Source organism: Aspergillus fumigatus, chromosome 8, assembly GCF_000002655.1.
Source record: "Aspergillus fumigatus Af293 chromosome 8, whole genome shotgun sequence".
NCBI lineage: Eukaryota > Fungi > Ascomycota > Eurotiomycetes > Eurotiales > Aspergillaceae > Aspergillus > Aspergillus fumigatus.
This window is the reverse complement of record NC_007201.1, coordinates 551,388-577,063: the sequence shown is the minus strand read 5'-3', so window position 1 is coordinate 577,063 and position 25,676 is coordinate 551,388. Positions and strand designations below refer to the sequence as shown.

At 51.8% G+C, this 25,676-nt stretch overlaps 9 protein-coding genes across 9 annotated transcripts; 3 read left to right on the top strand and 6 right to left on the bottom strand.

Annotated features, from left to right (window-relative positions):
* Positions 1–218: 218 nt before the first annotated feature.
* On the bottom strand, positions 219–794 carry AFUA_8G02220 (uncharacterized protein; the record flags this gene model as incomplete). The annotated part of the gene is made up of 1 exon (XM_741891.1): positions 219–794. The coding sequence occupies one exon, from the start codon at positions 792–794 to the stop codon at positions 219–221; it is 576 nt and encodes a 191-aa protein (XP_746984.1).
* A 2,378-nt stretch (positions 795–3,172) lies between these two features.
* Positions 3,173–4,482, top strand: AFUA_8G02210 (TauD/TfdA dioxygenase family protein; the record flags this gene model as incomplete). The annotated part of the gene is made up of 3 exons (XM_741892.1): positions 3,173–3,307; positions 3,358–4,090; positions 4,160–4,482. 3 exons carry the CDS (start codon positions 3,173–3,175, stop codon positions 4,480–4,482), a joined length of 1,191 nt encoding a protein of 396 aa, XP_746985.1.
* A 138-nt stretch (positions 4,483–4,620) lies between these two features.
* Positions 4,621–6,866, bottom strand: AFUA_8G02200 (putative proline permease; the record flags this gene model as incomplete). Its single annotated transcript, XM_741893.2, has 3 exons — positions 6,788–6,866; positions 6,024–6,721; positions 4,621–5,926 (listed from the first exon to the last, which is right to left on the bottom strand). The coding sequence occupies exons 2-3, from the start codon at positions 6,362–6,364 to the stop codon at positions 4,621–4,623; spliced, it is 1,647 nt and encodes a 548-aa protein (XP_746986.1). The 5' UTR covers positions 6,365–6,721; positions 6,788–6,866.
* Positions 6,867–7,810: 944 nt separating this feature from the next.
* AFUA_8G02190 (uncharacterized protein) lies at positions 7,811–10,149 on the top strand (the record flags this gene model as incomplete). Its single annotated transcript, XM_741894.2, has 2 exons — positions 7,811–9,755; positions 9,812–10,149. The coding sequence occupies exons 1-2, from the start codon at positions 9,560–9,562 to the stop codon at positions 10,147–10,149; spliced, it is 534 nt and encodes a 177-aa protein (XP_746987.1). The 5' UTR covers positions 7,811–9,559.
* Positions 10,150–10,779: 630 nt separating this feature from the next.
* On the bottom strand, positions 10,780–13,579 carry AFUA_8G02180 (putative GABA permease; the record flags this gene model as incomplete). The annotated part of the gene is made up of 19 exons (XM_741895.2): positions 10,780–10,934; positions 10,999–11,077; positions 11,137–11,284; positions 11,365–11,493; positions 11,567–11,644; positions 11,711–11,912; positions 11,976–12,000; positions 12,055–12,087; positions 12,143–12,171; positions 12,244–12,278; positions 12,381–12,435; positions 12,497–12,611; positions 12,668–12,739; positions 12,808–12,872; positions 13,009–13,037; positions 13,149–13,221; positions 13,283–13,352; positions 13,424–13,457; positions 13,521–13,579. 19 exons carry the CDS (start codon positions 13,577–13,579, stop codon positions 10,780–10,782), a joined length of 1,485 nt encoding a protein of 494 aa, XP_746988.2.
* A 1,122-nt stretch (positions 13,580–14,701) lies between these two features.
* Positions 14,702–16,161, bottom strand: AFUA_8G02170 (Zn(II)2Cys6 transcription factor; the record flags this gene model as incomplete). The annotated part of the gene is made up of 2 exons (XM_741896.2): positions 14,702–15,499; positions 15,571–16,161. The coding sequence occupies 2 exons, from the start codon at positions 16,159–16,161 to the stop codon at positions 14,702–14,704; spliced, it is 1,389 nt and encodes a 462-aa protein (XP_746989.2).
* A 670-nt stretch (positions 16,162–16,831) lies between these two features.
* Positions 16,832–18,843, bottom strand: AFUA_8G02160 (aldehyde dehydrogenase family protein; the record flags this gene model as incomplete). Its single annotated transcript, XM_741897.2, has 2 exons — positions 16,832–17,939; positions 17,968–18,843. The coding sequence occupies 2 exons, from the start codon at positions 18,841–18,843 to the stop codon at positions 17,283–17,285; spliced, it is 1,533 nt and encodes a 510-aa protein (XP_746990.1). The 3' UTR covers positions 16,832–17,282.
* A 1,204-nt stretch (positions 18,844–20,047) lies between these two features.
* AFUA_8G02150 (putative acetylornithine aminotransferase) lies at positions 20,048–21,755 on the top strand (the record flags this gene model as incomplete). The annotated part of the gene is made up of 5 exons (XM_741898.1): positions 20,048–20,194; positions 20,262–20,370; positions 20,465–20,795; positions 20,838–20,991; positions 21,090–21,755. The coding sequence occupies 5 exons, from the start codon at positions 20,048–20,050 to the stop codon at positions 21,753–21,755; spliced, it is 1,407 nt and encodes a 468-aa protein (XP_746991.1).
* Positions 21,756–22,316: 561 nt separating this feature from the next.
* Positions 22,317–25,406, bottom strand: AFUA_8G02140 (ankyrin repeat domain-containing protein). Its single transcript, XM_741899.2, has 3 exons — positions 25,278–25,406; positions 24,832–25,229; positions 22,317–24,767 (listed from the first exon to the last, which is right to left on the bottom strand). Exons 1-3 carry the CDS (start codon positions 25,332–25,334, stop codon positions 22,655–22,657), a joined length of 2,568 nt encoding a protein of 855 aa, XP_746992.2. The 5' UTR covers positions 25,335–25,406; the 3' UTR covers positions 22,317–22,654.
* Positions 25,407–25,676: the final 270 nt, after the last annotated feature.

Sequence of the window (25,676 nt, the reverse complement as noted above, 5' to 3'; positions counted from 1 at the left end):
AAGGCTCCCTGCCTGCGGGTATACCGAAGAGAGGATGCCCCGAAGGGGGAGGATGATGAGTTCTGAACGCGACGACATCACACAAAAGCATGATACAAGCCCCTAGGTTGGGTTAAGAACCGTCCCTTAGTCTTGCTGCACAAGCCCCTAGATCTGGTTCAAACGAGCCATCTCTCAGTCTTGCTAGTGTTCAGAGCATCACCCCCCATTGCCGTCACTTAATATGTATTCCACCCCGTCCGAATCTCCAGCGAAATGGCAGTCAGGATGGCATGGATACTGTGCGCATCAGTGTGAACGCTCAGCAGGGGCTGAGGTCCTCCTACTGGAAACGGCGTAAGGATGCCGCCCGTGTTGTTTTGCGAGTTCATGGTGTAGAAACGAACCCTATCTCCAACCGCAACAATTCCGTACATAGTCTGCACATTCCCAAAGGTATCAGGGGCCTTCTTCATGAAGGACTGGAGTATGCTCTCAACATCGGCCCACGGATACACGCTGAACCAGCCAATGTCCGTGTTCCGTGGGAAGGTCTTAGCCTCGACGAGAACCACTTTGTGCATACCCAAAGGGCGCACGTTGGTGATAGCAACGTTAGTCGCAAATCTCCTTGGGGGTTTAACAAGTGCTTCCCTCTCGGTACCAAAACCATCGCGCAGTGGGAAGTAGTGGTTGAGGATATTCGACCACAAGTGATCGATCCTCTCCTGATAAGGGTTATTCGCAGGGTTTACCTCGGAGAGGTAAGACGCAATAATAGGAAGCGTCCAGTAACCTGCCTGTGGCTGCGCCATATTGATTCAGATTTGACTTTTTGCAATAGAAGAACCAGCTTCTGTACACAGTCCTCAAGCTCAAATGACACAGTTTGACAGCGAATGGTCAAGAAGGGGGAGACAGAGAAGAGGAAGAAGATATATACTTGCATGGCTGAACACCTGGATAGCTAAAATCACTTCACTCATCATATCAATAGGCATTGACATCTCATTCACAATCCTGATTGTGTTAGCTCTGAAGACTCTGGAGTGAATGTTATAATGGACTGACAATACAGATTAACTAAGATAGTAAACAGCCTAAGCCTTTCCATTCAGGCCACATAATGCCATCTAACCCATGCCAAACCATGCAAATAGAGTAAAGTGTTCTGAGGGGATGTCATTGGTTAACTTATTTTATTGTAACATCATATGTGGATATCATTGTAGCATAACAATATAATAAACCTCTGAGCATGGAACGCCATCAAGGTCAATAGGTAGATTGGGAGGAATAAAAGCTAATACATATCTTTCTTGTATATTGCTTGCAGCAGCCCTACTAACTATGGTTCTCTATAACTCGTGATTTTTGTAGAAAGGATTTGGAAGAAATGATAGTTATGTATAAGTAGGCTTAATAATATCGAGTCTTCAGACCTAACATAATTAGGATTATATGTCCATGGCTTTATTCACTTCTTATATAGAATCTTTCTGGCCATTGAATTATTCTACTCTATGGATATTTACTTCACTGTGATCACCTTGAGCTAAGTTATTATAACCTAACAGTTTCGTAGTACCACGTATAATAACTAATTGAGGATTTACGGCGATTAGGATGAAAGGCTTAGAAAAGAGTTTACAAGTATACTTGAAGGGCTAGAATATAGCAATACTCCTATAATGTACAAGTACAAAGGTAGGCCTGTCTGGACTTAAGCTGTCAATAGGCGTCTGACTCTGGGCTGTTGCAGGGGTATTTCATAGTTTAGTGCCCCAAACAGCCTTAGTTGTAGGATTCCATTATTGAAGGCTGCACTGTCTCTTATCCTTGTGCTAAATAGCCACTGCAGGTTTTGTGCACAACAATGACTATAGTCTAGAGATATAAAACAAAGAGGAGGCAGCGGCCATGCCTCTGCATTTAGATTCCTTTACTTTTAGGAATATAGATCACTTTTATTAGACTGAAGATCAGCACACTGAGAGGTAACAGTCCTAGTTATCTGTAATTCATTATAATTGTATCTAGTAGTGATCTATAAGTAGCCTAGATTTACCAACCGCGAGAAACCCTAGCTGTTGGCATCACCCTTCAAGTTGGCCCTCTGTAGACCTTGACTAATTCTGTGTCTGAATTTTCTCAATCTTGCCGCTCCAGGCGGGATATATCATATGCGTATTGTCCGCTCTCGATATGTACATACATATCTATATATTATATGTACTTTTGTATGTGTATCCACTCGAATATTCCTGCTGCCGCTTACAATGATGACATGCCTTGATTATAATGTATAAGATATAATGGTAGTATTCTAGGTTCAAAGAAAGCTCGGCCTCTGTCTTTGTCCCTTTCATCGTCGGATCTCTTCTGCCCGGTCTGCTCGATGGTCTCTATTCAAGAAGCATGTGAATAACTTTGCATTTTACGCAAATACCTCTTAAATATCGCAGAGCTTTTCAAGATTGGCTTAAATCTGTTGTGCTCTATATCTGTTGATACAAGAGAAATTAAAGTTATTTGATCACTCTTTACCTAATACATAGTGCAAGTAGACATGAGACAGGGCCTTTAGTCAGTTAAATAAAGAGCCATAGCGAACCTTGTTGTGACTCTTGAGGGGGTATAGGCATTGATCTAACCCTACACTATCTAACCCAACCGTCAAGGACCGATCCTAGGGTGATTCTTAACGCTCTAAAGCTCTGGTTACCTTGTTCAGCTGGCGAATCATTATTCATTATACTCTTTATTTTATTCAATTACTATTTTATGCGATACAGTTACCTATGCCTAAGTAGAGATGCAAGGCCAAAAGTTGAAATAGAATGGCGTATAATCCCAACGCTCAGAAATGATGCTACAGCCACGGATAGCACGCAATACCAACCACCTTCTCCGGAACACAATTACCGCATTCGTGGGGTAAATGGTGTCAGACCTGGTTGGCCATACTACCACAGAAGCAGGCAAGCATCAAGCAAGCACGCAATCGCCGAAGCCCCATCGCGTCGTTGTATACCTCTCCTATCTCCGGAAATGTCATTATCGCTGTACGTACGCGATCGAGAGCACAGATGGTGCAAGGAGGAATACGGAAGACGTACATATATATGCTCAATAGACTCTTTGGAGAGATCAGCCGATCTTTCACCAGACAGAGACTGATCAGGAGAAAAAAATGGCACCCTCGATTGCCGAAGAGCAACCACATAGGGCCGATATCGTCGTGCCTGTTAAGGCTTCTCCTGCCGCTGCCGAGAAGCCTAAGATCCGCCGGATCATCGACGAAGAGGGCGGGACCACCACGGCCAGCGTACGTTCTTTCTGTCTTTCAGATTTCCCGGGTAGCTCTGATCTGTCCAGTATCCCCACTACCTCCCGGTCTGGGATCACAGCGAGAAATATCCACCCCTGGAGCCCTTCACACACAGCGACCCCGGCTTGCGCGCAGACCCGTCCTTCCCAGACCTACTGAAACCGGGCACGAAGATTCAGAACCTGACGCCTACCATCGGCTCCGAGGTCACGGGTGTGCAGCTCTCGTCCCTGTCAGCTGCCGGAAAGGACCAGCTGGCACTTCTTGTGGCGCAACGCAGAGTGGTGGTCTTTCGCGACCAGGATTTCGCCGGCCTGCCTATTGCGGACGCGCTCGAGTTCGGCTCCCACTTTGGCCGCCACCATATCCACCCGACTTCCGGCCAGCCAGAGGGGTACCCCGAGATCCATCTGGTGCACCGGCACAACAGCCAGGGCGAGCTGGACGCGTTCTTCGCCGACAGGAACAGCACGGTTGCCTGGCACTCGGACGTCACGTACGAAGCGCAGCCGCCGGGCACCACCTTCCTCTATATCCTGGACTCCCCCGAGGTCGGCGGAGACACGGTGTTCGTGGACCAGGTCGAGGCGTATCGGCGACTCTCGCCGGCCATCAAAGAGCGACTGCACGGGCTGAAGGCCGTGCACAGCGGCTTCGAGCAGGCGGAGTTCAGCAGGCAGCGCGGCGGGGTCGTCCGACGGGACCCGGTGAAGCATGAGCATCCGATCGTGCGCACGCACCCGGTGACGGGGGAGAAGGCGCTGTTTGTCAATGGGGGGTGTAAGTGTCCTTCACCAACTTGACGGGGGTCAAATACGTGAGGAAATGAGCCATCTGACGAATGTGCAGTCACGCGGAGCATTGTCGGCCTGAAGAAGGAAGAAAGCGATGCGTTGCTGGGTTTCCTGCTGAACCACGTGGGCCGGGGTATCGACTATCAAGCCAGGATCAAGTGGGCGCCCAAGACTGTCGTGGTTTGGGATGTAAGTCACCCGACACTATCCTCTCCCCTGGACGATCAAACGCTGATGAGGGAAGAACCGCGTCACGGCACATTCTGCGCTGGTCGACTGGACGACGGGGGAGCGTCGTCATTTGGCGCGGATTACCCCCCAGGCCGAGCGGCCCTACGAGACGCCATACGTTCCGGAGGAGTAGTCCTCTCTAGGTGATACGCCCTTAGCTCTCGGAAGGACTTTTGCTCTGGTACTTGTTGCCTTGCAGCCATCTACTGAAGTATTCGAAAGCGTGTATTCGGATTTCATTTCGTAGAAACTCGGTAATATACAGAAACCCATCCCACCGCCCTCTCACCACATGCGCTCCCACATCCGGCGGATAATGTTCATCTGGGCCAGCTCGGCCTTGTGTTTCTCGTCCCAGGTCCCATCTTCCCAGATGCGACACTCCTCGTCGATCTCGGCCTTGCCCGTGTAGATATCCGCCGTCGCCGGATCCACCCACTTGGTGCGTTTCACCACCTTCCAGAAGGCGAACATGACGACAAAGAAGGCCAGTCCAAAGTACGAGGTGACGAACCCCTGGGCATCAAACGGCTTGAACACGGCATACCCGTTGAAGAGCGCCGTGCTAAAGCCCAGGATCACCGCCACGATGGCCATGTACGGCTGCAGCGGCGAGATCCAGGGCAGGTAGCTCTTGCGATCGATTCCCTGGGCGCGCAGGGCGCGGTACCAGCCGAGGAAGGTACAGGCCATGCTGGTGTAGGTGAGCACCAGGCCGATGGTGGTCAAGTCGACGAACCAGTAGAAGACGTTGATGGAGGCGTTGTCGGCGACCAGGAAGGTGACGCACGACAGCAGCGTGACCGCCAGCACACAGTAGATGGGGACGCCGTCCTTGGTGCACTTGGTCAGGAACTTGGGCGCCTGGCCGTCGCGGGCGAGCGAATACAGCGTGCGGCTGGAGCTGTACAGGTAGGCGTTCCCGCAGGACCAGCCCGAGAGCAGGATCAGCACGTTGATGAGATCCGGCAGGACGGGGATGCCCAGGTTCTCGATCCCGATGACCCAGGGCGACGCGGCGGACCCGGACGCGCCTTCTTCGATCGCGGACATGAGCCGCGCATCGTGCGAGTCACAGATGATGCCGACGCCGAGCACGCCGACGACGTAGAAGCCGACGATGCGCCAGAAGGTCATCTTCACGACGCGCGGGATGGTGCGGCGCGGGTGCTGGATCTCGCCCGCGGCGAGCGCGGGCAGATCCGGGCCGGCGATGGTGAAGGCCGCATAGACCATGACCGAGAAAAAGCCCAGGAAGCGCCCGGTGGCGCCATCGGTGTAGTATTCGTACATGACACCGTTGGTCCAGTGGCGGAAGCCGTAGACGTCGTGTTTGGGGTTGCCGCCGACCATGGTGATGAAGGTGAGGAAGATGAGGCCCAGGAGGAGGAGGATTTTGGTCGAGGCCATGATGAATTCGGCTTCGCCGTAGTACTTGACGGCGACGAGGTTCAGCGCGAGGCAGATGACCATGGCCATGGCGACCCAGGCCGCTGGGTTGACGTCGATCTGCCAGTAGTCCATGATGAAGGCGACGGCGGAGTATTCGGTGCAGACGAGCATCAGCCCGGCGTAGAAATAGACCCATCCCCTAGACAGATATTCATGGTCAGTGCGTGTCCCCCAGGAACCGAAGAGAAAAAAAAAAAAAAAAAAAAAAAAAAAAGGAACGGCAGAAGGCGCTTTACATGGCGAATCCAAACGCCGGGTCGACGTATCGCGCCGCCAGCTCAAAGATCGACCCGCGGATGGGCAGGTAGGCGCACATTTCGCCGACGCTGAGGTTGATGGGGAGAATGAACGCGATGCCCCAGACCAGATAGCCCAGCAACAGCGAGAGTGGGCCTGCGTCGCGCAGGTAGGCGCCGATGCCCACAAACAAGCCCGTTCCAATCGAGCCACCAATGGCCATCAACTGGACATGGCGCGACGTCAGACCACGCTGGGTCTGGGGAAAGGGAACGATGCTGCCGGCGTCTGTATCCTGGCGATCGTCGAGGACCGCCTTTTTCTCCATGGCCGCCAGCATATACCTGTGGACAATAGACTATGGACAATAATGAAGGAACGATGAGGGCAGTGGCCACGATGCGACAGCACCACGGCCGGCTGGGCGACGGTTGCAGTTATACTCCTCGAGTCCTCCGCACCCCGCGAATAAAGTTATTGGCATCGTCCGCCATCGGAGAGCCAGATCCAATCCGATCACAAGGGCGATAAGGGGCGCACAAAACTGGGGAAGAGGCCCCATGATATGGCCAGCACCAGGCCCAGACGGGTGCCCAGCGGGAGATCTAAGCGTGCCCCAGGTGATAAGAGCGGAGAAGCAACGCAGCCCACGGCGTTATTCCGAGCACCAGGCCTCAACGGGAAGAAGTGGCGACGGCTGTTGCGCCAAGTGATAAGCCACGGTATTGAGATGATTACGGAGTACGTGTGGGTTGATACGGACCTGTAGGGTGGAACGATGATCCATCGCGATGGAATCGAATCACCCAGTCAGGAACCTCCACTGAAGGCTTTTAGGGGCATATCTTGATAAGCGCAATTCAGTTTACTAAACTACTCTGTAGTCAACGGAGAGACCACTCCGTCTCGCCATCCTGACCAGCCTGATAACTACCTGGCATGGGATTCCACAGTGCTGCGCGATATATTGGCCATGCACTAGACCTTCAAAAACGGCCAAAGCCAAGAGGCACGGGTCGGACATAAGGAAAGATCCTCCTGTCACAAAACCAGGGCATAAGGAAGTGGCTCCACCAGTGAAATTCTCAAGAGGTCTACTTAGGGTACCCTGGTCGACCCAGCTCTATCTGCCGATTGGGATGGGAGTGGACTAATTGACAGTCCGGATGGCATGTTGGAAAACCCGAATAATGCATTTCCCGCCAGCACCTCTGTATTTTTACAAAAGCTAGACAAGAGGTCGACATCTGGACAACATGTCTGGTGTAAGCTACCCAAAAGCATGCCGGGGTTTCATTTCGTAATCTGTCTCACATGGCGAGTTTACCAGCCCAAGAGAAGCCTTCACGAACCATATTATTGGCCAATTCCCCATCGGTTCTCCCAGAATACGTCCATGGTGTGATACGGAGGATGTAACTCGGTACGGAGTATCCTGGATGGCTTAACGTTTGCCAAGAAGTGCCAAGAAATACCAAGATATTCGATGCTCTCGGTTTCTGACACAGCGAATGAGTCTGAATGACTGAAGTTATCATTTTCGAGAAGGCCGTCGAGCAGATATATTACCGCAGATATCTTACGGTAACGGGTCAGACCATGGACTTTCTGCATGCTCGGAGATGCCAGCCAATCAGAACATCCGAACACATTCAGCCGCTCGTCTTCAGAATCCCAAGTATCAAGAGATTAGGGACAGGAAGAGATCGTTTGCGGGATTTCTCTACAAAGCAAAGGTGAGCCTTATCAATTGTCTTGCCAGAATATCTCGTTCCGTCGGATCCAACAGCAACTGAAGAGTCAACGTGAGGACGGAGTAACGTGCTCAGCCGCCACGCCTCGGCGTTTTCGCCCAATCACCTGCTTCTCGGCGCTTTCGACCACCGACAGCTCTGAATGTCACTATCGCCGGAGTCATGATTTAAAACAAAGCTATCTCCTAGCGCAATTATTGAGTTCTGTGCTACTGTTCCACCGGCACTGCAAGTCTTGGCGCTGGGTGGCATCGATGCCGGAGCCAAGGGAACCAGTGCTGGAAGGTCTGGCTGATGTGTATTCCGGCTCGGACTGCATCACTGTCAGCCATGATTTCAGCGGTCCCGACGCAGCGTCCATATGTTCGCAGGCACTCCCGCCAATACAGAGGGAGCCGCCGCGAGCGCCACCTGAGCCACGGCCTTGTCGTTGTGCCGAGGAGTTTCGTCGTCGCTTGACGGAGGGCTATCATCAGGAGAATGGGGCCCCTTGGTTGCTCAGGTGATACCACCTTTTCCCTCTTTCGAGACCTCTGGCTCAAAGCCCGGCGTCGTTGAGGTGGATCTCAGAGTGGTGCGGACAGAGCAGAGCCAGAAGGCTTAGTTGCAATATCGCGCATGTTACTCTCACTATCTGAATTGGTCCTAGCATGAACGCGAGCGCTGGGGTCAACGTCGGCATGCTCTTAGTGAACAGCCCGACCTGCACTGCGTCCTGAGAGGTAGATTGATCGAGGCCACTTTGTGTATAGGACGGCCCATTGGCGCTCTAGGCCCTTTTCAGGCAATGTCTTGACCTCTGCTTGTGGGCTTTTTCGAATACTTAGAATCAAGACAACGCACAAAGCGCTTCTTCTGGAGATCTTGACTGCACCGCAAGACGTCTCTGCTCGTCGGCGATTGACAAACGGCGAGTCAGAGAGCACCATCTGTGCATGCATGAGAAAGGCTGGGAACAGAAAGGAACAAGATGTCGGTCGCTTGATGAGCTTGCAAACGGAATGAAGACATTCTTCTTATCCCTTTGCCAGAGCACAGCTCTGTGATCAGCAATGTCTGTGCTTGGTAATTTGTCATTTCGATGACTTCCAATGCCCCATCGCATATAAACTATGGCCTCCAATAGAGCAGGTCGCATTGGTTCTAGAAAGGTTTGTATAGGGACTTCTATATCGGTCCATACCATCCAGCAGTCTGTCTTGGTCGTTTCATACATCTATAAGTCATTGTCGTATCCAGTTTCTAGCGGGCGGTCCTCGTCAAGACTTCTCCAACGCCTGTCGTCCCGTAGCAGATCCGGAAGCCTAAATCTTCGATCCTGATCCGCCTGGTGGAATCGCCTGGATGGGATCCGCATTCAAATTCAATTTGCGAGACCCGCCGGTTGAAAGCATGCCTCTATCATGTACCAGTCGAAAGGTAAACCTGCCTGGGGAATCGGAAGGTCCGACTAGCCCACAGAGGGCAAACATAAATCGCCAAGTCTCCAGTAGTAATGGACTACCGAGGAGATGATTGATTAGTGACTTGGCCAGACGGAGGGACCACAGCTGAGTTTTAGACGTGCTACTAACATGCAATACCAAGTGTGGTTTGTCAATTTGATTATACAATCAAGCTGCCCCAGACGAATTGCCGACAAAGAAAGATGACCGGCGTTTGACTATCTGAACCTATGAGATTCGCACGGGCTTTATATAAGACGGCCGAGACCCACGTAATAGGCACTTTACCGTCGATACCAGTTGGGTTTTGATCACATATTGCATATCGTCGCGGACATGTCATTCATCCCTACGACACTATACTACGCCTCCGCAGCTATCCATGCTGTTTCGATCCCCGGACATGTCCTTTTCGGGATCAGGGAGGTCGACCCTGCCATTGCCACGATTCCTCCGAGTGAAAAGCATGCACTCGGAAAAGCAACGGCAACCACCGCTTGGGATATGGTGAACGCTCTGCTGGCCGCTTCAGGTAGGCTTTTTGATGCTCTCTGACACGACGCCGGACGCCCACTAAGATTGTATCAGCACTGCTCAACATTCAATGGTCGCGCGTCGGAGTTCGCACCCTGGAAGAGAAAGCCATTATCTGGACCACCGTCCTGGCAGGTACTTTCACCGGCTGGAGATATTTCAAGGTCCGGTCTTACGCGGGACTCGGTTGCTTGTGGGTTGCGCCTTGGCTCACGGCAGGCGCCATGGTGTATGAAAAGCTGGGATCAGCGCCATTGTCTCGTGGTCACTCAGGCCATTTACCTATTGGCAGTGTTGTCTTCCACAGATTCCGAGCGCCTTCTGCAATATGTGTACTTCGATGGAAGTCCAAGTACCATACTGGATTCGCATCCGAAATTTCTGGCATATAGTGCCCCGCTTGAACCATCTCAGTTTCAGCGCGAGTTTGAGCATCATGGTTTTCAGCGTGATTGCCAACCCTCCTATTAGGCACATTCAGTGACAACCTACGTTGTCATGCAAGATTACTCGATGTGGAATGCAACCTTCGGCCGCTCGCATACAAAAGGTCAATAGTGAACTTCGTCAAGGCTGTTACGCTGTCGACAATCATGTTTAACCATTGATCTCATTTCTTGGCGGATATCAATACTCGAAACAGTTAAGATTTGGGACCAGGTCCACCCATGTAGCGCCACGCCGCACGGCTATCTGCAAACATGGGTTATGCATATAGTTTCTGGGCCATACCATTGGATGAGGCTTCCAGTCATCACGAACTAAGCTGCAGCCGAAGATGGCCGGGATTGACTTGATCCCCCGCCCAGAGTACCTACGCATGGGTGTGCTTTGCAGGTTCTCAGTTAGATAAATCAATCGATACGATCCGTACTCCTTATTTCTCAGTCATCTCTCACTGGTCTGGTAATTCGCCCAATAAGACAGTTTCCAACGAGAAAGTGTGAGGATTGCATCGTACACTGAACAAGCCAAGTACCGATCGAGCATCAAGCAACAAGATTAAACCTCGAACCCCTGAATTATACGTCCGACTTGATCGGACAACTTGACGGCCGGGCTTCGGGAATTGCCATTTCCGCAGTCACCAGGACTTGCATAAAGTGCTTCCGGCCCCTGACAAACCAGTAGATTGCAGATAGCAACGCGAACACGCCGGTCGCCGCAATGGCATAGTCTACCCGACCAGTGAACCAACCGTCAGACAGTCCTTGTGATCTTTCGAACATGGGGATTCTTACTCATTGTCGAACCCGTTACTGGACGGGCGGGTGGAAACATGAAGAGCACCGTCGTAAACGAGATATACGCGATGGACACCTGTTTCAGGATTAGTCATGGGCCAGGAGCCGGGGGATCAATGGAAGGGGAGACTGTACAAGGTTTACAATCCATCCAATGGCGGGATGGAGGATCCATGGGCGTGCAGGGAGCAGTTTGCGGCCACGTAGGCAATGGATCAGAATCGGAAGGCAATACGATATATCAAAGCATATGACGGCCGCAGCGCTGAGTGCGTTGAATGCACTAGAAGGAAGATACAATAAGTTGGCCGCTCGACAAAATTTAGGTTGCTAAGACAAGGCTCAAGCAGCAGTAGACTGTACCTGGAGGAGCCAAGGAATATGCACCCGCAGCAGAAAACCGCCGCTGCATTAAGAACCAGGGCATTCACGGGCGTTTTGAGCCGGGCATGAACAGTCGTCCAAATAGGGGAGAATGGTAGTCCTGAGTCTCTACATGAACAATTAGTACAAGATTTAACTCGCAAGAGTTGCTGATAGGCTGATTCTGGTGACTTGTCCGTACCTAGCAAGAGCGTAGATCATCCGACTAGATGTGGTTGTTATGGCTATCACACCCAGCAAAAGGCATCCAATGGGGAATCTGGAGAATTGCAGAAGTGAGTAGCTGTCAGACTTTGTGATGTGATACCATGAAGGAAATACGAACAGTAGCAAGCAAATCGACCCAACTTTACTGTTGGTTGCATCAAGAAAAATTTGAAGGAGAGGCCCAGCACCAGAGGTGATAATGGTGTCTATATCACGAGACACAAACAGGAGGGCAACAATAAAGATCAAGCTGGTGGCGAGGCCAATTGCCACGCATGCGACCATGATGAGCGGTCCATCCACGGTTGGCGTGGGAATTTCTGGTCAAGGATGAATGATGTTAGGTGAGAAAAGCCGTAACAAGGGATGTATGAGGCATTTACCCTCGATCATGTGTGCAACTGCGTCCTGGTCCCAATCTGTTAGTCAAGATGTCAAGTTCCGACGGCCACAATTTCTTACTACTCCGACAAGGCATAGTCCACCTTGGAGCAGCTGAGGGCTGTGGATCAGTCTTCAAGGTGAATAATAAGGGAAGGGTTCTGCATACCCCCAAGAGCCAAGCCAAGCCATCGGGCCCTGGTCACCGACAATCAGCTATACTGAAATCCAAGTGAAGGAGACGATCAAACGGAAGTGAAGAGGACTTACATCCAGTCTTATTGATGAAACTCGTGAACACAAAGCTAAGGAGCTATCAGATTGACCCACAACATGGGAATAAAAGGACCAAGTGACGCTCATTTGCGCCAACTGCAACGTGCCTTGCAGAATTGTAATTTGGCGACGCGCATGCCAACACCGTCACGAAGATAATGGAGAAGCCACAGAGAGACCAGATCACTAGATACACCGCGTTAGTTATGCGTGCAGAACCCCAGTCATTTGGACAGAAAAGCTTTACAGGCTGCGCGATTCAGCGCGGATAAAATGCTGTTCCAGAAGGCGTTGACCAGAAAAGCTATCAAGTTGAAGCCGACATAGATGAGAAACACGTGCCATCGGAGGAAGTTAAAATCCTGGAAGAAAGCAAGGTCAGGGGCAGAAGAACAGAGAGCGATGGATGTTGTTTTACCGGATGAACGAGGATTACAGTATTAGTGACCAGCTGGCTCCCAAAAAGCGACGCCGTCGCACAAAGGCAGATCTACAAATCCATGGTTAGTCAGGACGGTACAGCCATAGCCTCGTGCTATGCCAGGGGCCCTTGCATACCCACGCGGCGACATTCGCCCAGGCCGTAAACCATGATAGTACCCGCTCGTAGTCATCCCAGGAGACTGGCGCTTCAGTCAGCAAGACATTCATCGAGCATAGGTCACTAGCGTCGCTTACCGGCTGTAACAAAGTGGCGCAGATATCTGTCAATATCTTCCCAACCCAGTGAAATTGTGGACCACCTGCAGGAAGACTTACCAGCTACCCAACGATATCGTCCCGCGGCACTATCCAAGTCCAAATATCAGCGTCGTCCAACTAGCCCCCTTGAGTTCTTTTCCTCTACCGAGAAGTGTATTGTCCATGAAAAAAATGAAATGGGACACGGAGAGACAAACGTTGGATATGCGGACAGAAACTCGGCCAGAGAAGCGGCAATACAAAGTGTGCAGACCCCCGCGGTCAAGAGACCTGACTCAGAATTTTGGTCAGAATTCGTAATCCTTGCGATCGGGGCTGGAAGGCTTCGTACCCCAGATGATACTTGTGGGACCTCCAGATGTGAGGCTCAAAGGCAAAGCCGAAGAAAACGCGGTCCATGACTGGCATTTACCAAGGGCGTTGATCAGCAGTTGGGAAACTGCTGAAGAGACTGTTTCATGCCCAAACTTACATTCAAGGTGATAAATGCCAAACCCAGGAGAGATCTATCGGAGCAAACGGTATTAGAATGTGCCTGACGAAAGCTTTCCGGAATAGGGGTCGCTCACATTCGAGAAAAGTTCTTTGCTAGCTGGGCTCCGCTGGATGACCCCGACTCGGATGACATGGTCACTCCGACAATTTCAGGAGACAGGAAACACAGATTCCAGGAATGACGAGAGGATAGTTGGAAAAGAGGACTCTTGATGCTCAGGCAAGAAAAGCCACTGGAGGTTGGAGCTGAAACCTGCAGGGATCACTGATAACTTTATAAGTCAAAGGAGAGGTGCAGTGCCTTATCGAAGACTCCGAGACAGGATCAACCCTCTCGTGGCCGGCAGACGCGCCAGTCCTTGAATGCATCATGTCAGGAGCGGCAATCTTCAAGAGTCTGGTTTCACCGAAGTCTCACTCGAACAACCGACGTCAAATCCCGAACAAAGAGAGCTCTGCATCTCCCATATCCCAATCTCTGTCAAGCTGGTCTAGTCCAGAGTAGTTGTCTGACACCAGCCAATCTGCTGCGGACCCGCGCTTATCTACCCGGTAGCTCGCGCCTTACCGAGAGGCTATTGAATGCTCGCCTTAGCTCACCTTCAGTACCCAATCACTGAAACGACCACACAGCTTCTCCAGAGGTTATATTGTTTCCCGTACGTCAAAGCCGGGGTCTAGTCCCTCCCCGCAAATCGAAACCTGGGGGATATCGGGTCCGGGCAGTGCACGTATCTCTCTCATATCGGCATAGATAAGCCACAAGCTAGTAGCCAGCTGACTAACCAGTGTACGGCAGACCATGTTATTAGAACAAAAGGACTTTGGTTTTTTTACTTCGCCACATGTACATTACCTATTGCCACTACCTCCACGACCTGCTTCCACTGCACAGTATAGTCTGGTAGGTTAAACCAACTAACGCCCACACAAACTTACAGCTATACCCTGATACTCTACTCGCACTCTGGGGGGGTCCCAAGTAGAGGGAAATGGTGGCCAACTTTAATTGTTCCAATGGGCCCACCCAGAGTTCCCAGAATGGGTCTATAACGGTTTCGAGTGGCCCCGATAAACCTCTCTCGGTGAAGTGTTTGATATTGTTACAACCTGGCCGATATCCACAGATCCATGGCCCGATCGTGGCCAATGGCGATGAAGCTGAAAGGCTCTTTGTCACCCCTCCCCCACAAAAAGAAACCATGAAAAAAAAAAAACAAAAAAAAGAAAGGGCACACTATAGGTGGAGTCATGATTAACAGAGTAAGAATCGACAGCCCTGTACTTCCATCGCGCGTGGTATGCAATACGGACCCTGTTCCGCTAAATCTCGGCGCGACCAAATTAGCCGAAGTAGTTGCTCGGTCTGCCGATGGTTTCCAAATCGGTATTTTTGTACAACAGCACCCAAGTACTGTAGGATAAACGCCTGGTCGGTGCCAGACTTGACACACGGTGCCACAGTCGCAAGTGGCCAAGCGAGAACTGTGGTTGTGTGAGATTCAACTGGAATCATCCGAAGGAGACTGATGAGATTCGACACCAGTGCATCCATCGCTACAGTGTCAGACGCTCCGGGCTCGGCCTGCAACAGGAGGACCAGGAGAGCTGTTTGATAGACGCGCGCGATCGTGGTATTTTCCTCGTCCGCATGTTCGGGCAACCAAGACTGGACGTAGTTGTACAGATTGTCGCGTTCCAGCAGACATTCGACCGAGGGCCCAGCGTCACTAGTGAATTCATCGTGCAAACGACGTGATATCGCCGTCGCTTTCGAGATGGTCCGGAACATCTCCGGAGCGCATCCACATAGGACGCCGGTTGCAGGGATGCTATTGTTCAGTAGGATTCGAAATGCAAAGTCAATGTCCTCTTCAATCGGATCCAACTCGTCGATCAAGCTAGAAGGGAGTACCGACAGGTTGTAAAGGTAATACTCTGCGAGGAAGCCTAACAGTTGGGGATCCGGGCAGTGGGCAAAAGCTCCTGACACCAACTCGCGACAGGCCCTGAGATGACGGAACGAATGACCATCGGAGTCTGCCCTGCTGACCTAGAGGAACGAGAGATCAGTAAAAACACTCTACGTGACCAACCGCTCCCGAAGGGGCATATCCTGCCTACCTCCAAGGCCAGCAGAAGAAGCACAGTCGCGACCAGTTCAGCCCCGCGGTCCACTTGGTGGTCCACATAGAGCGTAAGCGCATGCTTCAAACTGCGAATCGCCTGCGCATAATGTTCCCACGTCGTCGTGGCCAAATTACTGGAGTGCTGCTGTTCATAGACCACTCCACTGAAGGCAAGCATGGCTTGAAAGACGATGTCACTGGTCGCAGCCATTGGCATCAGGACGTGCACGAAGGGGTTTCCTTCCCTGTCTCTGATCGACAACGTTTGTGCGGCTCGGGCGTAGAAAAATGAGTAGAGGAAGTTTGTCTTGGGGTGGGCGAGTTGAGGATGTATGAGATTTGGTGCCGCAGACAACGCTAGGTCCGAACTCATGCGCTTTGGCGCTAGTTGATGTCGGCCTAGCCGTGGGCTCTTAGCCTTGAGACCTCTGCTACTTGAGTTGTGGGGTTGGCTTGGAGGTGACTCCGAGTCCCACGCACAGAGAAGGACATTCCGTACACAAGCGACGCAAGTTGGCTTTCTCTCGTCGCATTTCTTTCGGCGGATCTTGCAGGGGATGCAGCCCTTGCTCCGTTGGCGAGGCATAGGGGAGGTCTGTCTTGCAGATCAGAGAGAAGCTTATCAAAGATCACAATCTTCTGGCCTTTCAGATGGGTTTGACCTGAAATCACATCAGATCAAATGAGAGATTGTACTCCGTAGTCAAGTGCAGTTGAATGTAGCCAAGGCACATGAGCGTGAGCGGTGATGGCGGAGAAGAACTGTGGCGACGGGCCATTCATGTACGGGGATGTACAGAAGAGCCCGTCTGGTTACCAAAAAACAGTAAGTTACAGCGGACTGCATGTACAAAACCAGCCAAACTGTTCTTTACTGTTATCTGCTTGAATTACCTACTGCCACGATTTCCATGATTAACGATTCTTATATGGTTGAACTCAGGGCTGCCCTCTTAGCAAATATTCTGTAATATTCAGCAATATTCACTCATTCAATTAGCTAAAATTGGACCCTGAATCAGCGGCATACATGAGAGCTAGAGAGTCATTCATTAGGAGACCCTCATTTAACCTTCAATTGGTCATATAAAATACTAAGGTAGTCGTTGGTGAACTGAACTAGTCTTTCTTATTTTGAATAGTTTCCAATCATGTTTCAGCAGCCGGACTCTGAAAGATCACGAGGACTGAGTCTGTGCCCGTATATTCCACTGTGACTGTAGAATTTATCGAAGCCACATATCATAATTCTTTGGAGCTAATCCACCACCTATATGCAGCGGAATTTTTAGTGACATCTCCCAAATCTAGCGGCTGGATATCAGGTGAACGACCCATTCATAGCTTCAAGGCTTTATCAAGGCAACAAACAAAAATCATCACTTATATCCGATAGGCTGCGAGGTGCGATGGCAGATTCATTCGCGACTACAGAGGTTGAGAGGCAGCAAGTGACCGAGCGACTACGTCCAAGAAGCAGGAGGACGGTGAGAAGCATGGATTCGAGCAGCTAGAGAAGAGACCACGAAACAAGGAAGCAAAGGGCCTAAATCGACTGCTTAAAGAGAAAATCGAGCAACGAAAACCCCCAGCCAACACGGGTCCCAGCGACAACCGCGGAGACATCCGCCAGCGGGAGGGAAAACACCCTCGGCAAGCCATAACAGTACACGGCAAAGTTTAGGCCTTCTTGAAGATCCAAACAGTCTAGGGGTTGCAGTAGGCCTTGAGGCCATCCACTCCCCATTCTACGCCACTGCCACTTTCCTTCCGACCACCAAAGGGGACGTGCGGGGCGACAGCGAAATGCGAGTTGATCCAGACAGAGCCGCACTCGAGACGAGACGCTAAACGCTGAGCTTGATCGAGATCTCGACTCCAGACGGAACCGCCTAGCCCGGCCGGATCAGCGTTTGCCCTGGCAATGACCTCCTCCTCCGTCTGCCACTTCAACAGCGGTAGAATGGGAGCAAATGCCTCCTCAGTAACAACCCGGGCCGTATCGGGCGGGTTGTCGACAATGGTCGGATGAATGAAGTAGCCGGCGGACTCCTCCACAGTGCCGCCAAGCGCTGGACGGAGGCCCTCTGCAGAGATGGAGCTGAGCAAGTCCCGAGCTTTGTTGTATTGCATTTCAGTCTGAACCGGCCCGAGAAACACATCTGGCTGGACCCCATTGCCGACAGGAAGCGTTTTTACATGGGCCGCTAGTTTATCTCGGAATGCCTCGTAGATGCTCTCGTGTACATAGAGCCGTTTGATCATCATGCATACCTGGCTGGAGTTCAAAAAGCAAAGAGGAGCGACCCTGGTCGGATCCAACATCAGCAACTTGTCTTCGACTTGCCCAAGGTTCTGATCCCCCTATCCCATGCACCAATGGGGAACCTACCTTGGGGACTAGGGCGTCGAGATCCACATCTTTGCAGATGATTGCAGGATCGTTGCCCCCGAGCTCGAGGGTACATTGCTTGAAGGTCTCGGCACCCGCGAGAGCAATCCGTTTTCCCGTCAATGTTGAGCCGGTGAAGCTGACTTTCAGGATTCCTGGGTGTCTCGTCATCCAGGGCCCGAGTTGATCATCCCCGCTAAGAGCCTGGAAGACCCCGGGAGGGACGAACGGGATTGCCAACTCGGTTAATTTCAGCGCTGTATAGGGAGTAAAGGGTGACGGCTTCACAATGATACTGTTTCCCGTAATCAGCGCCGAAACAACCTTTCCGATTGCCAGGAGCACTGGAAAATTCCACGGGACGATCGCGGCGGCCACTCCAATGGGCGTGAATCGTTGGACAATTTTCCGCTCGGATGAATTCTCCAGCACAACCTCGGGTATCTCCAAGCTTGCCAGGCCCTTGATCCATGCCACCGCCATCTCAACTTCCATTGCCGCCTGGGACAGGGGTTTGCCTTGCTCTTTCGTAAGCAGGCTGGTGAACCCATCTTTTTCAGCATTCAGTGCGTCAGAGTACGCGAACAGAGCCTTGCGCCGATCCTCAAGCGGGAATGGTGACCATTGCTCAAAGGCAACTTGCGCCGCAGCGACAGCCTTGTCGAGCTCGGCGGGGCTGGCAACCGGAACGGGGGGGTTTGGCTCCTTGTTGGCTGGGTTGATGCCATGCTGAGTCACAGCACTAGATACCGTTTCTCCATTGATGATATTGAAGAAATTCTGCAGGAAAACATTAGCCAGGTCGTGCGTCAAACATGCAATTTGATGAACACATGCCATGGAATGACGGCACAAAGGGGCAAGAACGAAGATCATGTAATGAAGTGAGGTTATAGGCGTACGTTGAAATCCAAACCACCCACAGTATCACTCATTTTCGGTGTAAGAGTCCTGTGTCAACCGTAGGGAGACTGGGGAATAAGTAAAGAAGAATTCCACAAGCTGAGAACCAGCGAGTCTCAGATTCACGGTCTGGTAACGGAGTTCACGGAAAGAAAGATGTTTCCTTGGAAGACAAGTTGTCGATTCTCGATAGTGAAAGACTGAGAACGATATACAGCCTTTAGCCTGCAGGGTACATCACAGACTTGTTGAAACAGCCATAATTCAATTTCCCGCGGGCTTGCCTACAGAGAAACATCCTGGGCAATGCCAACACCGGTCCAGCATGTATTACTGCAATTCCAATTCCAATTCACCAGGAGTCCGTGTCAATTCGGCACTCGACTTTGCCGACGGACCCTCGCGCGCAACCCCATTTACCATGCTCATTGCCGAGCTATATCCCCGGCCGCATATGTTAATACATCAAGGACTGCCATGGGGAAGAGCGGGGAAGGACGCCTGACTGAGCAGTAATTCAGGCGTCCCGACGACGATGGGTCCTGCTGACGTCCAAGTCCGGGGGCTTCACTGGATTACTTCGTCCTTGGTAAGCTTAGTCTGCAGTTTACTGAGTAGGTCGATACCGGGCACCGGGTGTGGGTCGAATGGAACCCAATCGACGGGATACCCGCGCTTATCAGACTTTGAACCTAAGTCTGCCTTACTTCCCCACCGCTCAAATCAACGTGCCAAGGTGGTTGTTCTACTGTGAGTCTGGCACTCCTTGGACGCCACCGCAAGACGGGTTGGGTTGCCTAGGAAGACCTCACCATGTGGGCACTGCTATCTACCAGTCCAAGAATGCGGAAAGGACAATCTCGTTCGTTCCATATGGGGAGATGTAGCATTTATCATTCAGGCGACCTCATTTGTGGGTCTTGGGAATATGGGATGCGTGACAATGGCCCCAGACCACCGGACAGAAGGGCCTACCACTAGCAGGCGAGTGTATCAAGTGGCCGCGACAACGAGTACTGGTTGGGTTGTATAAAGTCCCTCAGATTGCCCGCGGAAAGCCTCTTACTCTTTTGCCATTCTATTCTACCCACCGCTATTGATCACCTTACATAGTTGCTTACACGCTTCACGAGTTCCTGTAAATCGTTTCATCAGTTATCCCACTAGTGCGACAATCATGACCCGGGAAGATCAGAGAGAGGGCAAGGTCGTGCGACTGTCCTCCAAGACGAAGGAGCTCTTGGAGATTGATAGCAAGCATTCCGCGGGAGGAATCTTTCCGCTTCCTGTCTTCATCAAGAGCGGCAAGGACTCTATATTGAAGGTCTGTGCTTCATCCCTCGCCCCGTTCCTTTTCCGGTGTTATTGGCGAGCTGACGGAGAGCTGTCAGGATGCTGATGGCAAGGAAATCATCGATTTCATCTGCATGTTGAGCGCCACCAACCTCGGCCAATGTCACCCGAAATTGCTCCAGGCGATGACCACCTCTATGCAGACAAGTAAGTACCGGCCCCATGAGCCCCGACGATTCACTCTGGAGGTCCCGCAATTCGACCCCGTGGGAGCTTGTAAGCTGACGGCATCAACCACAAGTCACTCTCACCAACATCGCCACCAAAGTGGGCGACTGGGCGGAATTCACGCGGGACATGTGCGCCCGGTTCGGCTACGACAAGATGGTAGGGATGGTCTCCGGCACAGAAGGCGCTGATGCAGCCGTCAAGTTTGCCCGTAAATGGGGAATCAAGAGGAAGGGCATTCCGCCTCGAGATGTCCTCGTGCTTGGGGTTTCGGACAACTATCATGGCGTTGGCTCCGGGATCTGGCCCATCATGAATGATATGGGCCAAGCATCGGGTAAGTATATTGCATTCTCCGTTCTCACTTGTTCTCTTACTCCTGCCCTTTCTCTGCCGACAGATCAGTTTTGAAACCTGTGCAACAAGATTAACCAGTGGGACGTCAGATTATGGCATCATCAACGAGAATCTTCGAAATACGAACCCGACGACTGGGGAGCTCCTGAAGTATGGATGCCTGGAAGACGTCGAGCAAGTCCTTGCTGGCAATCACGGACGTGTGGCCGCAATAATCATGGAGTGTATCCACGGGAAAAAACGGTAAGCCTCTGGGAGAACTTTTGTCAAGACCGTGGCCGATCCTGACTACCATGGGTCATCTCAACAAACTAACATCACGCGGTGCCAGCTCCTTTGAGGAAGAGCTCAACTTTGCAATTGGCGTGCGCCAGCTCTGCAAGAGGTACAATATACTCTTCATTGCCGACGAAGTGCGAATGGGGTCGGGCAAAACTGGAAAGTTCCTTTGTTCCAACTGGATGGGTCCGGAGAACAAGCCCGACATGGTGGTTATGGGAAAGTCCATCACCGGCGGGGCTTATCCTGCCTCATACATCTTCGGAAACCACGAGGTGATGGATCTGATCGGCGGTTACGAGCCCGTGGCAACCTTCGGCATGGCACCGGCGGCGATCGCGGCCACTCGTGCGACACTGGAGATTATCGACGAGGAGAAGCTCGTCGACCGCGCGACCTGGATTGGACAGGTCTGGAAGAAGGAAACGGCCGGCTGGAGCATGCCGTGGCTTGACTATACCACAAACCGTGGTGCTGATTTGGGCCTCTACCTGAAACGAACTGGCAACCCGCGGCTCACCACCCGGCGACTCAGCATGCTGTGCCTCCACAAGGGCATTTTCACCTACCCAGATGGGGACCGCGTGCGCATGGGCGTGGCGTTGAACATTCCGGAGGCGGATCTTCTTCGCGGTATGGCGATTCTGAAAGAGGCTCTCCTTGAACTTGATGATTACGACGAGATCGAGACTGGGCCGCCAATGAAAGGTGTTATTCCAGAGATGTAAGGGAAACTGGAGGTCGGGCAAATGTTGCCGGCTGGTGTCGCCTTATGCTGGCATATATTATACCAAGATGATACTGGGCTTGTTGGCGTGTTCACGTATGGACGGCTGGGCTCACCAAATTTGGCTCAGGTATTCCAATTATTGTGAATTTTGCGGATGATCCATGCCATGAATTGATACCATAATATGGAGATCAATCAATCAGTATTGAACGATATGCAGTCACTGGGAAAGAAATGCGAGACTTCAGGTACAATGAATGAGGATCAGGCGAGACTTAAGTAGAATGAATGAGGATCGACTAAGACCAGCAGTTCCAGAGATGTAGGTCACCCTAAGTCCACAGCTTTGCTTTCCATAAGTTGTGACTTATCTACTCTAGAAGCAGAGAGTACAGGTTTGCCAGGAACAGCATGGAAGGCGTGACAGCTGAGCCGAGTTTCGGACCTACAGGTTGTAGCTGTAGTCAGCGACGCAACACTTGGTTCGAGTGTAAGGCGTCTATCCCTATGAATGAAGGCTAAGTCAACTAAAAGCAGGTGCTGACTACTAGGAAGTATCTGGTGTATGTCTGAATGGTTAAGGAGGCTATATAGGAAATTTAAGACTACTTGATAGTCCATGAACAGGAAGGAATATTTCTACCTCCTTACCAGGAGCAGCTAGACTTCCTATTCCGGCTCTAGTCTCTGGAGGAGAATAAGGTAGAGATGTATAAGAATACAGCAGTTTAAATTCCAGTAAGTGGATAAACCACGCCCAATCCTTGTAGATAGATATATCCATATCCGCAATCCAAGCCACTTCCAGTCTAGGTCAGTATGTCTACTCATATGTCCATCACGTACCAGTAGTCAAACATTTCTTATAGAAAGTGAAATATACAAAAACAACCCTTTTCATTCGAAGCCCAGACGTTTGACTCCAGCACCCAGCAGGAGTTCTTCCATGACCGTATACCCCTTTGAACGTGCAAGATCAAGAGCGGTTTTGCCATTCTGGTTCTTCGCATGACAATCTGCTCCTGCCCTCAGCAAGGCTCGTACAACTTCAATGTGATTCTCATTTGTGGCAACGTGCAGCGGAGTCCATCCGTCATCCTGCGGCGTGTTTGGATCAGCCCCAGAGGCAAGCAGGAACTGGGCGATTGTCGCCCGGCCATTGCTCGCAGCAATATTCAGCGGTGTCCATCCAGTGTTCGACTTGGCAGAGATGTCAAGACCCTGGGCAAGGAGAAGCGTAACCACTTCGAGTTGGTCTTTTTCCACCGCGCCGTGCAACGCCGTCCAGCCGTTGATATTCGTGGCATTCTTGTCTGCACCGCGTGCCAGAAGAACCTTTACCGTCTCCGGATAGCCCTCTCGCGCTGCAATTCCAAGGGATGTCCATCCGATATCATTGCGTGTCTCGATATCCGTCTTTCTATCCAGCAGGGCCTCGACCACGGCCGTGTGTCCATTTCCAGCAGCGGCGGTTAGCGGACTCCAGCCGTCATCACTGCGGCTATCGACAGCCGCGCCGTGTCTTAGAAGCAATTTCACTACCTCCAGATGGCCATTACAGGCCGCAGAATTGAGAGGACTCCAACCATCCATGTTACGGGTTGCGGAATTAGCCCCACAGGCGATCAGAGATTGAACTACTTGAAGATGTCCCCTCGCCGACGCAGCATGCAAAGGCGTCCATTTGTCCTTGTTCGTCACGTTGATACTGGCGCCGGCTTCGAGGAGGAGGTCAACAATAGCATGATGGCCGTGCAGTGCCGCTGAGTAGAGTGGGGTGTGGCCCCGAGAGTCCGCGACGGCGTGATCCGCGCCGTGCTTGACCAGCGCAACGGCGATCTCAAAGTGCCCTGCGGCCGCCGCGCTGTTCAACGGCGCCCAGCCCGTTCGATCGGGGGTTGTGACATCGGCGCCCTTGGCAAGGAGCAGTTCAACAACTGCCAGATGGCCCTCCGATGCCGCCGCGTTGAGGGGTGTCCATTTATTTGCTGATGCTTGCGAGGTGTCCGCGCCGTGGTCCAGAAGAATGCGGACCACATCAGTGTGGCCGTCCTTTGCGGCACAATACAACGGCGTGGCGCCGACTTCACCAATGATAGCGTTGACATCGGCGCCGCGCTTGATGAGAGTCTCGACAATTTCTGCGTGGCCTTCAGAGGCCGCTGATGCCAGTGGGGTCCATCCACTCGTAGTAGGTAAGTTAAAGTCCGCCCCTTGGTCGAGCAAGTACTTTACAATATGGAGATGGCCACTATTCGCCGCCACGTTCAGCGGGGTCCACTGCTTTGGATGCGTTGTGTCTGATATGTTCACTCCATGTTCGACAAGCACCTTTACCGAGCCGAGTTGACCCAGCTTGGCGGCGGAGTAGATTGGGCTCTGTCCGTCCACAGAGGGGACATTCGGATCTGCTCCGTGGTGCAAGAGAGCAAGCACCGCGTCAGGATGGCCGAACGTGGCGGCTGCGTTGAGCGGTGTGAAGCCATTTTCGTTGCCAGAGGTGTAGTCTGCACCGTGTTCGATCAGATACTCTAGGATTTCAGTGTTTCCTGAGACAGCAGCCGAGTATGCGGGCGACTGGCCAATCTCACCGGTGGCAAGAATGTCCTCACCAGCCGCAACCAGCCTTTTGATTTCTTCCAAATTTCCCTCGCGAGCCGCCACATTGAATGGAGATGGCCAGGGGGCACTGTCTTCGGACTCAGCCCCATCATCAGGTGCCATGGCCTGTGCGTACGAGGGAGGCGGTGCGGAGCCATGGCCATCTTCCTGATTCACGGTAGGTGCCGATGGTGCCACGGACATAAACGTATAAAATGACTTTGCGGAACTGATTAGGCCTTCCATGGCGACGATCATATTCTGCCTTTCAGCTATCTCCCCGCTAGAGACGAAAGACAGCTTCTTCAGAGACTGTACTGCCGCCTCGAGATCCTTGATCTCCATGTCCAGGACAACAAGGAACGACTGCTTCTCTTGGGCCGATGCATTCAGTTGCAGTCGCACACACCTCCGATGAAATCAGCACCCAACACAACCATATTCAAACTCCCATGTCATGAAACGAGACCTACATATTCATCATAGTGGCGCCAACCCTCAAAGCCTTACGGTGTGGTTCCAGACGGCCACGATACGCAATAATTGCGCGACTATGCAAGCCCAACTTCCACGCCTTGGCGTAGACCTTGAACAGTGAGCGCTTCTTCTGCCCGCTCTCGGCAACAGGTTCCAGCTCTTGCCGTAGCTGCTGCAGCGTGACTCGGATATTTTCCAAGTTACACTGCACGCAAGGCCACATCCCGAAACTCGCAGACGGATGCGTCATCAGGATGGAGGAATGTGCCTTCCAGGTGGGGATGATCTCGTCCAGGACGAGACAGATACGATTCAGGTCGTGGCCTGTGTTTGAGATCGTCATGTCCCCATCAGGGACATTATCACGCAGAATTCCTGACGTGATTGTGATGATCTAGCGCGTGTTAGCATGTAGTCATGAAGATGCAGCCGGGTATCGTACCTCGTGGCAGGATGCTTTCAGGGCAGTCGAGCTGCCCGCTATTGACAACGGATCCATGACTCGATCCTCTGTTAATCCCGCCTTCTCAAGAACGCATGTCTATCCTTGTCAACCTTGCGCACAGGCTCGCAGGGGAAGAAGTCATACGGAGAGGGGGGGGAAGAAGTCATACGGAGAGGGGGGCCTCGTATCCCAACTTGGCACCACGTGACCGGTCCAAGACCAGATGTCGATCATTCTCGTATTGAAAAACATATGATTGGGTTGTCCACGTTGCAGATGTGGTTACGGTGATAGGGCTATTTGAGATTGTACTCTTGTCGTTGAGGGATCGGATTGCTATACGGAGAATCGTCAATTGACAGACCCAGGAATCTCCATGAATAGCGGTAATGTCAA